The sequence below is a fragment of the Ochotona princeps genome, chromosome 1 (assembly GCF_030435755.1).
Source record: "Ochotona princeps isolate mOchPri1 chromosome 1, mOchPri1.hap1, whole genome shotgun sequence".
Classification (NCBI taxonomy): Eukaryota; Metazoa; Chordata; class Mammalia; order Lagomorpha; family Ochotonidae; genus Ochotona; species Ochotona princeps.
In genome coordinates, this window is record NC_080832.1 from 14142227 (window position 1) to 14157760 (window position 15534).

The following is a 15534-nucleotide window of genomic DNA, read 5'->3' on the forward strand; positions in this document are numbered from 1 at the left end:
TCTAAATGTCCAGGCATGCCTACCTTTCCCAAAGCTGCCTGCCTTCGCTCACAGAATTTCATCAGACTTCCTCCTTTGCCGGGCTTGGTTTCTGAGACACGCACTCTGATTCTCGCCAAGTTCCCGGGGCCCCCTCTCGCAGGAGCACAAACCCAGTGGTGTAGCCCGCAGTTCTCCCACTCCACACCACACAGAAGCTCGCTGGCTGAAAATCATGCTGTGGACCTTGCTGCGATCCTGTTGACTGGACATTCCCTGTGCCATCTGGTACATCGATAAGTCCTAAAAGTTGGGGTACAGGATGGTCTTGCTTTGGGTAAACTCGGCTCTAGGCTCTTTTGGCAAGCATGGCAAAGGTTAGAGCCAGTCAATGGAAGGATGTGAGTCCCTGGTTTGAAATCTCAACACTGGACTCAAGCAACAGGACAGCGAACAGCCCCAAGAAGTGAGGTGTAATTGTTTTCTGCGCAGTGGTTCTGGGCTATCAGCCATCAGGAAAATCTCTACTAGGATTGGGTATTAAATAACACAGCCCTACAGAATTACCTCATCATAAATCACCATATCCCATCTATTTTACAGGGTGGGGATGTGGGGGCGGGAGGACCCCTGCGCCATTACAGCAGAGAATGAAAATTTCATTATAAAACACTGCCTGCACCCAGCCACAAATGTCTTAAAAAATATTCCTTCTGGTCTCAAGCTTAAACAAAAGCAACTTCCTTTTTAACACCATTTCAAAAAGTCCTATTCATTTGTTTTCAAGTAGCAAGATCATAAAGAAAAGAGGTGGTGGGTAAAGCCTCGATTTAATTCAATCACAGGATAAACTTTCCTATAAACTCAGGTTGCTCCAGTTACATCTGAAACGACCATCCACTCCGTCAACACAGCGATTGTCATCTTTGTCTCTACAGCTGCCCTGTCACCTGCTTGCCCGTGGGAGACAGGCCCAAACACTTCTAACTTTACAACTAACTCGGAACGACCATCAGAGTACGCTCCTGAGTCCATGTGCACACACTCCCTCAACTCTCCGCATTTACTGCATGTGTGCGGGGGTTAGGCATTCCTTCCAGACACTGGGCATGCAACATTGAGTCAGGAAAGTGCCACAACTGGACTAGATAAGTTTAAAACAAATGAAGTGCAATGGGTCTATTCACAGTGCTGCTAAATCAACATTTAATGCCTTGGCCTTTTGCCTCCCTCCCCCCGCCCCCAAGAGACTCATTCCAATGGAATCTAATGTTTTCCGGAGTATCTTCTTTTAAAAACAAATCTTATTTAAAAATAAGGCAGAGGCCAGTGTTGTGGCAATGTTGTTAAAACTAACACGTGCACATGACACCAACATCCCACTTGAGGGTGAAGTTTGAGTCGTGGCTGCTTAGTTTCCTACACAGCTTCCTTCTAGCAGACCTGGGAATGCAGCAGGAGATGGCCCAGTACTCTAGCCCCAACCACTCATGTGAGAAACTCCAACGGAACTGCAGGCTCCCAGCTTCGGCCTGAATCAGCCCAGCCAACCGCTGCTACGGATAGCAAGATAGCTTTTTCTCTCTGGTCTGTCTCTCTTCGCCCACCTTGGCCCCATCACTTTGCCTTTCAAATAAATAAAATGAATCCTTAAAAAAACAAACACCACATGCTATTAAAAATATAGATGTGTATATATGTATGCATATATATGTGTATGTGTGTATACACATATATGAGGCAGAGATGAAAAGGATATTTAAAGTAGATTCTCCTATATCCAGTCACAATTGGGCCAACACTGTTCTAAATATCAAATGTGATGAAACACAGCAATATTATCACAGCAAAGAAGCATTCACTTAGAAGGAGACAAAATGGCATTGCTGAGTGCCTTCATTTAACAGGGATTCTAAGCAAAGCAGCCCTTCTGTTTCATCACCTCAGGTGAGCCAAGAACTAATTTTCAGAAATATGCAAACAACTCATATTGTAAAAATGAAGTTACTGGGCAACCACCTTCGGTTAACAACAGCCACACATCACACAAGCCTCTAATGTTTCATTCATCCATGAGCTCTGAATGCAAGGGCAGAGAGAAGCAGGAACAGGATGGTGGGGATGGCTGGGAAACTCCCCATGCAACCTTTCTCCATCCCACCAGCTTCAGGTCTAGGTCCAGAGGGTTATTCTGATTGGTCACTTTTGGGAGCAAGGCCCAGTCAGCCTGTGGCCACTGGGCTCACTCTCATGTGTGGGAGTGTGGGGCTCACAAGGTCTCAAGATCTCCAACTCAAGTTCAACAGAGAGAAGAGACCTCCTCCAGCTCTAGCTGTCCATCCATGCTCCAGCCCAGTTCAGCCCAGTTCAGCCCAGTCCTCTTGCCCACCCTGGAGTCTGGAGGCCAAGACCTAAGACGGCAAGGCAGGTGGTTTGCTGGCCTCCCTTCACCACCAACTCCAGCACACCTGTTGCACACAGGGGGTTGCTAAGTGAGTCTTTCAGTAAATTAGAAAGAAGCAACCCATGGGGACCAGTTGCTGCTGATGCCCTTAGCTGGGAGCCCTTAACGTGGGCACAGTTGTCCCACAGGTGGACTTCCAAGGGCGAGGGCATCCAGTCCCAGTCCTGAAATTGTTTGCAGTGGTACTCTCTACACGCCTTAGAGGTATCTTTTTGAGTTCCCAGGGAGTGCACCAGAGCTCACGGCACAAGCAAGCCAGGGAGACACCATGCTCTGAAACACTGAGATTACTCCAACGTTGTTCAGGAAGCATGGATTCCAGCACTTTGTAAAAGATGGCGAGAAACCAGTTCCGGGTTCTCTCACACACACCTGTCATCGGCTTCAGGTCACAGCACATGTGACTGCTGGTGCTAGAGGCCAGCAGGGGGAGGACGGGGAGGTGGCCCCTGGCAGGACCATGGGGAAGTTCATCAGACTGTGTCAGCTCACGGAGCGAGAGCAAGCAAGGCTGATGTGGTGGTGGGCAACCTCACCCAGCATCGACCTGTGGCCTGGCCCTGAAACCGAGGCTCTTACCCGATGTGAAGTTGTGGTAGCAGCTGAGAACAGTAGTTCCTGGCTGAATCCACGCAGGGGGGATTTCTTCTGGCTTTGGGGAGCCCAAGACCACAATGTCAGCCTCTTGAAGCTAAAAAAACAAAACAAAAAACACCCATTTTAATCTGCAGCCTCAGGACAGAGGTGACTACTGACTTTGACACAACAGTCACAGATGGAGAGTTTTGCTCCAAGCTGTTGGCCTGGGCAGAATCTGTCCTAGTCCTTCAAAGCACATCATGTTAATACAAGCAGAACACTCCTTACCATGGCCTTGAAAGAAAAAAAAAAAAAAAGATATTTGAACAATGTCTTGAGTGAGGTCATTCCAGCAATACAGAACTGTGTGCAAGATTATTAATTAACTAGAGAATCAAGGACAGGAAAGGCGGGAGGGAAGAATCTATACTGATGGCAGCCAGGGACAGAAAGACGGCCAGGAAAGTGACCTGGAAGGCAAACAGGGGTGATGCTGTGGCAGAGCCGGGACAAGGGCACCACCGTGGGACGCCTGCACGGAGCTTGTATTTGGCATCATCCAAGGTGCCACTCCCCAGAGCTACTACCACAACCACCACAAAACAGGCCAGCATCCCAAATGCAAATGCACACTACACATGGAAACCCCTGCAGCCCTGGGCGCAGAGAGCCACTTCCTCTGCCTGGTTTTTCGAACCCTGTGGGGCCAAGCAGAGGCACTGGCCAACGTCTTGAAATCTCAGGACACAAGATGGAGGTGAGATGGGACAAACCTATCCCTTAAATCCTCTTGAGTTTATGAGTAGAAACCATAGGGTTGAGGGCAGTTCCGCCCTTCTGATACAGGACAGGAGTCTTCTCATTGACAGAGTGAAGTCAGATTTTCAATGTGAACACCTTGGAATCATTCATCCCATCTGATCGGGCCTGCTCAGGCGTGCTCACGCCAATCAGTGCTCATGGCTTTTTACTGCCTTTATCACAGCTCCGGAAGTGGAGTGTCAGACGGAATGTGCTGTGTGGCTCACATGGGAAAGAGCCCATCCTGCAGCTGCTATCACCCCTCCCCTTTCATGCCACAGGGCTCCTGCGTCATGCAGTGTCACTAAGTCTGCAGCCAAGGTCCCCAGCAAGCTGGGCCGGGCAAACTGCATGTGACCTTTATGTATGGATCTGCACAGCACCTAGATTTTTGCATGGTGTTAATATTTCAGGGAAAAGTGTCTTCTGATGGGTAGAGAATTTTAAACATCTGTGTGGAAAAAAAAGTCTGCCTTCATTTACATATACATATACTGTCACCACAAATTCTACCCTAGTATTCCTCAAAGGAAATGCAAACGTTTAAGGCTTGCTGCAGATTAGCACTTAAAAATCGCCATTTTGCTTGTTTTAGCTTTCTTTTTTCATGTACAATAGAAACAATTCCAAAACAAGCATCGTCAACACCACCAAAGATTCAGTTCTCACGAATGAGGCCAAAAAGCGCACCTTGGAGAACCCTGTCAGGTCATGAACTTCCTCCACATGGTGTCTTGGATTCAACCTGTTCTTTTCCTTGTCTGTGAGTCTAGGCAGTCTCATTCTGACCCCTGTACTCCGGACCTACATGCAGCTCTCAAGGGGCCTGTGCTAATGAGCAACCAGGGACGGTAAACCCCACAGAGAAAAGACAAATATGTCCCCATAGTGATGACCACACCGTAGACGTGGACTCTTTTTGGAAAGGCAAAGTACAAGATGCTTAAATTAACAAATGATCCGCTGAGGATGAGGGGAGATTTTAATGAGCTCACAATTGAGAATGATCGTCCCCTGGCTGTTCCTACTCTCTTCCTCCCACATTGGAAAGGCTTTGGCCAAAAGCTTTGGCTGGAAACCTTACCTCGTAACAAAATATTGCTCTCTCTGCTGAGGCTTGAGCAGAGCAGTGTGAACCACCCACTCCCCAGGCAAGGGACCAAATGTTAAAACAAAAGGAAGGCACAGCTATGCTGATGGACAGCAGCGGGGCAGGGGGCTGCTGCAGAGCCTGGATAGCAAAAATCCATCTTTCTCCAAGACAGGGATTTTTTTAGGGGCAGCAAACATCAGAATACAGAAGAGGGGAAAGGAGCGAGAGGACAGATTTGGGAAAACTGTGGTTTGTAAAGTTGTAGAGAATATGGTGGTTTGTATTTATCAAATAAAATGCAAGTTCGTGGCTATAGAAGACACTTCATTTTCTGCTCTCAATGTATTTGAAAAGGGGCCTATGAGAATTTCATGTTAGGGATCTGTATATCTGAGTGATTCAAAAAGTTCATGGAAAAATATAAATAAAACATATAAATAAAATAAAAAGATTCATGTCCTGGCTACTCGACTTCCTATCCAGCTCCCTGTTTGTGGCCTGGGAAAGTAGTAGAATACTGCCGAAGGCCTTGGGACCCTGAAGCCTTGGAAGAAACCTGGAAGAAGTTCCTGGCTTCAGGTCAACTTAGCTTTGGCCGTTGCAGCCACTTGAGGAGTGAACCAATGAAAGGAAGATATTTGTCTCTGTCTGTCCTTCTTTCTCTAAATCTGCCTGTAGAGTAACAATAAACAAATCTTTTTTATTATAAAGAAAAAGTTGGAGGGTAAGAAAAGGCTGAAGGCGATGGGTGCTTAGCCATTGGCAGGAGGCCCACTTTTACGAAGGAGCATCTGGATGAAGCCCTGACTCTAACTTCCTGCCCAGGCCGATCCTGAGAGGCAATGGGCACAGTTCAAGCGAGTGGCCCCACGGGACACCTGGACTGAGTTCCTGGCTCCCAGCTTCAGCCAAGCCCAGCGTGAGGACAACTGGGGGATTAGACAAGTTAACAGGAGCCCTCTGTCTCCGAAATCAACAAGCACATGAGTGAATGAACGACAGGCTGAAAGGTTGAGAAGGGTTTTGTGGTTGTTTTTGGGAGCTGTAGTTTCCATTCCTTGAGACTGTCACCTTCAGATGTGTTTCTGGAAGATTCCTTGGAAAGCAGAGAAGGTGATGGCTTAGAGGAAACCGGCAGGAGGAGGTGTTGGGCAGGAGGCGGTGCTCAGGGTGCAGGCTGGGGTTTGTCAGTACATGTGTGGGAACATCAAAAAGTTCATGGAAAATGAAGTTGAAATCAAAACCCATACTGTCTCCTAAAGAAAAATATCATGGAAATCTGTATTATCAAAAAGAATGCACAAGGAAGCAGGGCTGCCAGGATTAGAACCGGTACCCATTTGGGATCCCAAGTGTAGAAGGTGAGGACTTCAGCAGTAGGCTACCACACCAGGCCCAACTCAACACTTTTTGAAATAGCCTTGCAGATCGAAGCTAAAAGCAGAAGCTCACATGCTGGTGGTGCTGTGGGTTAAGCTGCTGTTTGGGACACCTGAATCCCACATCCGAATACTGGTCTCCATCCACATCAGCTACCATGCCTCCAATCGGCATCCCCACTACTGCGACTGGTAAGCAGTGGGTGATGGCTCCTGCCACCCATATGAGAGACCTAGATGGACTTCTGGGCTCTGAGCTTTCGTCTGGTCCAGCCTGGCTGCTGTTGGCATTATGGGAGTAAACCAGGGTATGGAAGATCTCTTTTCCCTCACTCTCTCTGTCACTGCCTTTCAAGGATGAAAATAGGGCCCGGCAGCGTGGCCTAGCGGCTAAAGTCCTCGCCTTGAAAGCCCCGGGATCCCATATGGGCGTCGGTTCTAATCCCAGCAGCTCCACTTCCCATCCAGCTCCCTGCTTGTGGCCTGGGAAAGCAGTTGAGGATGGCCCAATGCATTGGGACCCTGCACCATCATGGGAGACCCGGAAGAGGTTCCAGGTTCCCGGCTTCGGATCGGCACGCACCGGCCCGTTGCGGCTCATTTGGGGAGTGAATCATCGGACGGAAGATCTTCCTCTCTGTCTCTCCACCTCTCTGTATATCTGGCTGTAATAAAAAATAAATAAATCTTTAAAAAAAAAAAACAAAAATAAAAGAGAACAACAAAAAAAAAAAGGATGAAAATAAACATTTTAGACAAGAGCAGGGAGAGGGGAGTGCTCCCGTTGGAGCACCAGCTGAAGTCACAGCTGCTCTGCTTCTTCCTGCCAATACTCCTGAGAAAACGGTGGAAAATGGTCTGAGCGCTTGGGCCCCTGTCACAGACACGAGAGGTCTGGATGGCGTCCCAGGCTCCCAGCTTCAGCCTGGCCATCTGGAGAGAGGACTAGTGGGTGTGACACTCCTTGCCATCCTCCCTCTCTTTTTACAACTCTGCCTTTCAAGTAAATGAATAATCATTTAAAAAACAGAACAAAGAGGCCTGGATGCCAGTCTCCAGGGGAGACAGAATAACAGGTAGGAGAGGGGTTCAGGGGAGTCCTTGGGGAGCACTGTGTTAAACGTTGAGCGAAGGGGAGTAAGGAATGGAGACCCCGGTCTGCGGCAGGATCGAGGAAGGGGCTAAGCGGAAAGGGTGTGGTCACAGCTGTCAGTGACACTCTGGCCAAGCAAGCTGAAGCAAAAGACACACTGTTGGCAGCCAGCAACTCCTGTGACATTCCCATGGACACGCACATTAGTAAGCCTGCGCGGCAGCCTTGGCCCCTGAGCAGTCTGTCTTCCCCAGACAGCCGTTTCATCACCGGGCAGAAGTGATCTTCAGCAGAGCTCCTGATTCATCACAAACCTTCCCACCTCGAGTGCCCAGCTCTTCATTAGAAGTGAGCTGGACCTCTACCATATGGTTATCGGTGGTACCTGTGAATCAAAATCCACGCTTTCCTGCCATAAGAAGCACACTATCCAATAGGAATGCTGAAATGACTACTCTGAAACGAAACCGACAAAGCATTTTCATTCACTGTGGCAAGCAAAGATTACAAAACAGTTGTTAGCAAAAGGTATCTTCTCCCACTCCGTATCCACCCAATGATCTCATCCTGGGAGGATTGTGTCCTTTCAGGAATTGAGTGTATTTCTCTTCTCCACTCTCATCTGTAATCAGCAGAACAGATGATTGGCTTTTAGAGCTATTAAGACCTTTCTTCTGGTTATTCCATAAATCAGAGAGACTACGAGCCAAACAGACAATTGGGAAATAATGATTACAGTCTTAATCTACCATTTTTCCCCCAAAGAATAATAAATGACCTCCCTTTTTCTAACTGCTTCTAAATCCACCTCTTACTTCATCATTCAACTGTCTGTTGGACGAGAAGAGAATGCAGAAGATACTCGGTCATATCCAAAATCCTAGGGAAGACAGTTTAAACCCTCTTGAAGAGAGCTTGATGCTTGCAAAACTCAGGATGGATGTTAAAAGGAAAAGGCCGTTTCCAGCCTAGCATCTCATCAGCAATGAGCCCGTGCCTTGCTCTGGAAGAGGGATCTTTTGGTACGTGACAAGACCTGGAAGCACAGAGCACAAGAATGAAGGAACGCTAGATGTATGGCTCCCAGAGCAGCATAAGCACACGCAGGAATGGCTGTGTTGGAGTGTAACGCAGGCTCAGGCACACGCGTGTACATGGGTGTTTAGCTCTGCACTGCTCGACAGCTGTCCCTCCCACGGCACATCAGCAGATTCCTGCATCCCACCTGCTCGGAGTACCTCTGCAGGCCTAGGCTGCTTGCTCTGAGAAGCAAGGAGCCTGGGCGATGCGGGGCTAGAGGGCACTCCAGGTGGTCACACACCTGGACTCCACGGCTTGTTGATGATGCTAGGGCTGGCAATGACCAGGTCTTGTTCACAAGATTGTGACATGAACGAGGGAACACTCGCATAAAACCTTCAAAGTGAAGGCAGGGGCTTCATTCCTACACATTACTGTCAAGGCTGTCCCAAGTAAAGATTCTGATTCTACCGCCCTACAAAGCATCCGTATGGGAGAAAAAGCTCTAAGGTGCAGAACGTCCAAGGGAGACGACAATCAAGTTCCCTGGAACAGGCTGCAGACTGCTTCCTGGGTCGCCGGCAGCTCTTCTGTGCGTCAGACCCCTATTGCCTCATCTGGTCCCGATGACTGCAGGGACCCCTCGTTGGTCATCACAGGTCACTCAAGACTGGACCTGACCCCCCTGAGTGTTACCTTAGAGGAGGCTCCTTGGTACAACCACGTGGCATTGTGTTAAGCTGCTCCACTGTCCCATGAACCCAACACCATTTGTGTCTGAGAAAATGAAGGTCAGGTTCAAATCACAGAACCCTGAGATTTGAATACACAGCCAGGACATCTAACACACAGGGAACAGGAGCAGAAGGGAAGGTGCAACCAGGCTGTGTTTTAATTACATGTTATATACTTAAGAAGACATCACTTCTCCCAAATTCCAATCTCTCAGTCTAAACTTTAAATCATTTAGGACAACAAAAATGTTCACTTATGGCCTCCGCTTGGTCTCCTAGCCAGTATTTTCAAAACACCATCTCTCACAAGAGCTTTTCTCACACTGCCAAATACAATGGCCTGATTTTTCTGGCTGTTGAACAGTTCCACTTACCTCTTCTCTGGGGCTGAAGAACAACACAAAGATCAGGTAGAGGCAAGAGCAGGAAGGTGGGGGAGCCGACACTGAAGGCCATGACATCCACAGACACATCCAAAAAAGCCCAGGGGCCTCCACCTCTCCACCCGTGCAGTGCTGTGGTATTGGCTCACCATGAGGTTGTAGCGTCCAGGGGTCTGCAGGAATCCCCTCCACCCCACCTTTGTGTGTCCACACGGCAGCCCAAGCATCCACACTACAACCGGAAAGGCAGCGCACACCATCCTCAGAGAAGCAGTCTGGATGACCTGTGACAAGGCCCAGGCCATAGGGAGAGAGCAGCATGCTCCTCTTTGAAGCAAGTGTCCAGGGCCCGGTGTGGTGGCCTAGCGGCTAAAGTCCTCATCTTGAATGCACCGGGATCCCATATGGGCGCCGGTTCTAATCCCGGCAGCTCCACTTCCCATCCAGCTCCCTGCTTGTGGCCTGGGAAAGCAGTCGAGGATGGCCCAAAGTCTTGGGACCCTGCATCCGCATGGGAGGCCCTGAAGAGAATCTGGGCTCCTGGCTTGGGATCAGCACAGCACTGGCCACTGTGGTCATCTGGGAAGTGAATCATCGGACAGAAGATCTTCCTCTCTGTCTCTCCTCCTGTCTGTATATCTGACTTTGCAACAAAAATAATAAATAAATCTTAAAAAAAAAACACAAAGTAATGACAAGTGTCTGGAGCTATCAACAGTTGGGAAAAAGCAACGCAAGTCCATCGGCTTTGACAGTGGGTGGTACAGGGAACACATTTCTAAAAATAATTATATAGACACTTAGAAGTTACCAATTCATTTTTTAAAAAACAGATTTATTTTTATTGGAAAGGCAGATCTACAGAGAAAAGGAGAGACAGAGAGAAAGATCTGTCCAATGATTAACTCCCCAAGCAGCTACAATGGTTGGAGCTGATCCCATCTGAAACCAGGAGCCCGGAGCCTCTTCCAGGTCTCCCACATGGGTGCAGGGTCCCAAGGTTTTGGGCCGTCCTCAACTGCCTCCCCCAGGCCAGAAGCAGGGAGCTGGATGGGAAGCAGGGCTGCTGGGATTAGAAATGGGATCCCAGTGCATGTAAGGCGAGGACTTTAGCTAGTAGGCTATTATGCCAGGCTCACCAATGCACTTCTAAAAACTTTCCACAAGCTACGCTATGTGCTAAATGCAAACTTGAAGGACTCTGTGATAATGTGGCCTTTTTGAAAAACAGAGGCACTGGGGGCAGATCCCTCTACCCCACAGTTCCTGCTCCTCCTCCTCCCTCGAGCGCTGGTGCTAAGGGGGCCAGCGCTAGGGAGACACAAGATCCCCTGAGAACCAAACAGCTTTCTCACTTCTAGCTTGTCCCCCCCCAGGTCCTCCTCCCACACACACAAACACACAGCTGGGTTTTACTAACTCGCCCCAGCTGGAGGCTGCTGCAGGCCCATCTTCCAGCTGTGCCCTAACCACAGGCCCAGTGGAGACCCTCAGGGGACTCTCCGCCTGCCTGCTGGCCACTGCCTCATCACAGCACGTGCACAATGCCCCTGCCTCATGCCGCTCTGGGTACTGAGCCAGAGAGAGGGCACCTGTCAACCCAAACTCATTACCAAGAATAGAAATGGGGGTGGGTGGAAGTGGGGGCTGGGGACCTGTGTGCAGGAGCCTGTGTTCTGGAAGCTACTGTGGTTGCTGGGTTGGAGTGGAGGGACATGGAGGAAGAGGGGCGCTGCTTAGCTCCACCCGAACAGCTGACCCAGTGCCATGGTTTACTGACACCTGACACCCCACAGCACAGGACTAATCTAGACTCCTGCCCAGACACCAGGAAAACGCATTTCAAGGCCTGCTAGCAACACTCAGAAAGCAGGCAGCCTGCTGTTCGTTTCTTAGGATACGTCGCAGAGCGAGGCACTCCAGTGACCAGCAGGCCTTTGTCTGTGGAACTGGACGAAGACCAGTCCTAAGTCCACGCCGAGGCTCCTTGGAGCTCAGACCACATTCGTACCCAGAGAACATCCCTGGACAGGCAGAGGAACCACTTGTAGTAAGCTCAGTGGAACTCTTCCTGTGTCATAGGGTCCAGGAGCAGTGAGGGGTCGGGTAGCAGTCGCCAGCAGGCAAGCCCTGGAGGGCAGGGACTTCCTGGACTCAGAGCAGGAGGCCTAGCTCAAATGGTCTGGGCCTCTGGTCACACTCTGGAATGCTCATCCTTCCTCTCAGTTTTGCTTTTGGCAGGGCTCCCTGTGCTAACCAACCGCTGGGAGGGTCTGCATCCTCCTTGGCCCATCCACAGGCTAGAGGCAGGGCCACTCTGTCTTACTTGGGTATCCACCCGATGATTTCAGCTCATCATCACAGCAGCCTCCAATCTGCATAGGAGCACACGGGCTCAGGACAGTCAGGTGCAGCTAAGACCTGAGTCCAGGGCTGTTTGTGCCCAAAGCCTAAGCCTACTGCCTCGGGAGGAGCCACCAGTGTGCCAAGCTCCAGACCCAAGGCAGGTGCTGCCGTGCTGAGGCTGTGTGGTAACATGAAGGTCACACCACATTTCCAAGACTACCAGTACATGAGGCGGCCGAAGATCGGACGCTGACTCCCAGCTCTGCACATCTGCAGCTTAGGAATTTCCCCCTCAGAATATCAAAGGGGGGCGTGCTCCATGTCTGAGGCCAATACAGGGCTGTGCTGCATCACGGTGTTTCCATCAGTGATGGGCTGGCATAGAACAGTGGCCCTACAAGACAAGCACTCTAAGGACCAGCATTGTGGTACAGAGAGCAAAGCTGCTGCCTCCAATATCGGCATCTAACTGCTGCTGGGAGTCCCGGCTGCTCCACCTCCCTGCTCACGCATTTGGCAAAGCAGCAGATGACAGCCCAAGCGCTGGGGTCTCTGCCACCCATGTGGGAAACCTGGAGGGAGCTCTTGGCTCCTGGCTTTAGCCTGGACCAGTCCCAGCCAGTGCGGCCATTTGGGGAGCGAATTGGCAGATGAAGATTTCCTTCTCACTGTCTCTCTTTTTATGATTCTTTCACTTACTAAAAAAAAGAATTACATGGCATAGTGAAGCCTAGAGTGTTCACATGTGCCCAACAATGCCTTCCCAGCAGGCCTCCCTATCTATATAACACATGATGACAACCGCATAAAAACTCCGTCTCAGCAGTAACGTCCTTTCCCTCATCCTCGTTATCCCTGACCTCTTCTCTCCCCAACTCTTCTACCAGTGCTGATAAAACATGCTTTTACTCTCTGCTGCTTACATTTACAAATAAACTGGACAGCAAAAAATCCCAATCTACTGCCAAATGTGCACTTTCAGTGTCCCCACAGAGGCTTCTCCAAGGGTGTGGCAAGCGTGCTCCACGCCGGTCCACACTAGGTGCCCCAGGGTGCTGGCCCAGGGACTTTTAAAAAATTCTTCACAATTTTTTTTCTTAATTCAGTTGAAAGACAGAGCAACAGACACACACACACACACACACACACACACACACATAGTTTGTTCACTGGTTCACTCTCCAGATGGTCACAGCAGGTGCAGCCAAGAGCCTAGAACTCAATCTGACATAGGTGGCAGGACCCCACCACTGGGCCATCACCAGTTGCCCACAGGGTGTGCGCCAGCAGGAAACTGGATCACAAGTGGAGCAGGGCAGCATCCTTGGCACCGTGATAGAGAACACAGGTGTCCCACACAGCGGGGCTTAAACCCCTGGACCCTAACATCTGCCCCCAAGTGCTCTCCGCTCCAAGGCATTCCCCATGGGACACAGCCACCTTAGTGTCTGAGCTCAAGGAAGGCTAAAATGCTGCCTCTGGAAACAAGTGGTGGAGGTTTTCTTCTTGTCGAAGAACCATGAAGTTACAACTCCCATGCGCCACGCAAGTGTGGAGGTATAGCATATGGAGGCATGTGGCTGGAGAAATGGCAGCTGCTGGTAAGAAAACCCGGACATAGCGGCAGTCAGGCGGGTAGGATGGCAGCTGGTTTATGGGAAGGCCAGGCAAGGGAACCGAACACCTCAAGCATAAGGCTGGGGGACCTGACCTTTTCTATGTGTTTGGTTACACAGATGATTAAAAGGCTGACTCTTGGGGACAGTGGTTAAATGACACTAGAAATGTCTACATCCTCTATTGAGGTGCCTGAATTCCAGTCTCATCTCTGCTTTCAATTCCACTCTGCGGAATGCCTGAGTCCCTGCTAGCCACGGGAGCGACCTGGACTGAGTCCCGGGCTCTGGCATTCAGCCATTCACAGTCCTGGCTGCTGCAGGCATTTGGGAAGTGAACCAGTGGACAAAAGGTCTGTGTCTTTTTCATCTGTCTTTCAAATAAATAAAAATTTAACAAAGAAAAAAGAGTGGACAACCTCTAAGTCACACAGTGGAGTTACTACAAATACCAGGACTTGGGGCTACTGCGTACGCAACATCAAGAATTTGGAGCCAGTGCACTGGCTCAGCTGGCTAATCCTCCCCCTTCAAGCGTGGGATCCCACATGTGTGCAGGTTCATGTCCCGGCTGCTCCACTGCCCACCTAGCTCCCTGCTAATATCCTGGAAAAGCAGTGGAGGTTTGCCCAAAGTCTTGGGGCCCTGCACCCATGTGAGAAACCCAAAAGAAGCTCCTGGCTCCTGGCTTCAGATGGGCTCAGCTCTGGCCACTTGTGCAGTGAACCAGCGGATGGAAGATCTTTCTCTGTGTCTCTCCTTCTCTCTGTAAATCTACCTTTCCAATGAAAATAAACACATCTTTTTTTTAAAAAAGCATTAAAAAAACTTTGTTTATGCAGAAGCAGAAAGTCACCAAATTCCTATGTTCTCTAGAAATTCATGCCATTAAATCATCCTTAAAATCAGCATGAGATTCATCTCAAAGAACAGAGTCAAGGTGATTTATTCCCATAATAAAAAAGCAGTTTGAAAACATCTTTGTTTTTCAAAAATACAGATAGAACTAGCAAAAGTATGCATGACAGCTGTGAAAACAATTGCCAGTGAAGGTATTTTCTCCTTCTCCTTCAGCTGTTCTGTCCAGGGTCAGCTTTAGTGTCCTTGTCCGCTGAGCCTCAGAACAAAAAATCTGCAACTCCAAAGTGCAAAAACACGTTGACCCCCTTGTTTCCAAATCTGCTTGAATAGGGTGCCACCTTGTGGTCATCATGAGAACACACAAAGGATTAGGTTTACTTCCAAGAACACACTCCCGAGGCCACACACCCTCCTGCGTGTCAAGGCCAGGTACCTGTCCCACCCAGTAACTCCAACCTGCTCATTTCCGGCTTTGGCTGCAACCCGAGAGCCATAATGGAGTATTTTTAGGTCTTGACTTGCAGTAATTAACTGTGCTTCATGTGATCATTTTAGTAAACTTGGAAATTTGTGAGCGCTATGCTATATTTTTTCACATAACGAATTCACTAGCTCAGACATGCACATGTTTGCCAACTCACGGCCCAGACTAAGCAAACCAGTGTGCAAATCTCCCACCTCTTCGTTTCCATCTCCAGCCACATCTTTTGCTCTAGTGCAAGTTTTTTTTCTGAAGATATTCATCGCTTCAATGTGTTTACACTTGTACTTAGCGTCCATGCAGCCTTAAGACGCACTCACAGACATGGGCTGCCCATCCCCGGATTCAACCAATGAGGGCTGAAAACATTCAGTAAAAGAGTTAAGTTTGTATTAAACATTTGTGTCACTGTTTCCTAAATAATATGGCACAACAGCTATGCACACAGCATTTAATTTGTTTGAGGGACTGTGATAGAAAAGTGATTATGACGTTTTACATAAGGCACTTGAACATGTGCAGGTTGCAGTAGCTACAGGATGTGTGTTTACTGGAACCTATCCCAACTGGATACACAGTAACAATTCTATACAATAGATAACAACACAGTGTGGCTTTTAGGAGTGGCATGGTATGTACTACATAGTATATAGTATAAAATACAGCTTTAAGTGCTCTGTGACTTTTTTCAAAACTGAAAGCCAC

At 49.0% G+C, this 15534-nt stretch overlaps 1 protein-coding gene across 1 annotated transcript in view; it reads right to left on the reverse strand.

Annotated features, from left to right (window-relative positions):
- MTHFD1L (methylenetetrahydrofolate dehydrogenase (NADP+ dependent) 1 like) overlaps positions 1 to 15534 on the reverse strand; it is a 175756-nt gene that overhangs the window by 141769 nt on the left and 18453 nt on the right. Inside the window, exon 8 of the mRNA XM_058664618.1 lies at positions 3023 to 3134. Coding sequence (XP_058520601.1) covers positions 3023 to 3134 — 112 coding nt within the window. The remainder of the gene's footprint in view (positions 1 to 3022; positions 3135 to 15534) is intronic.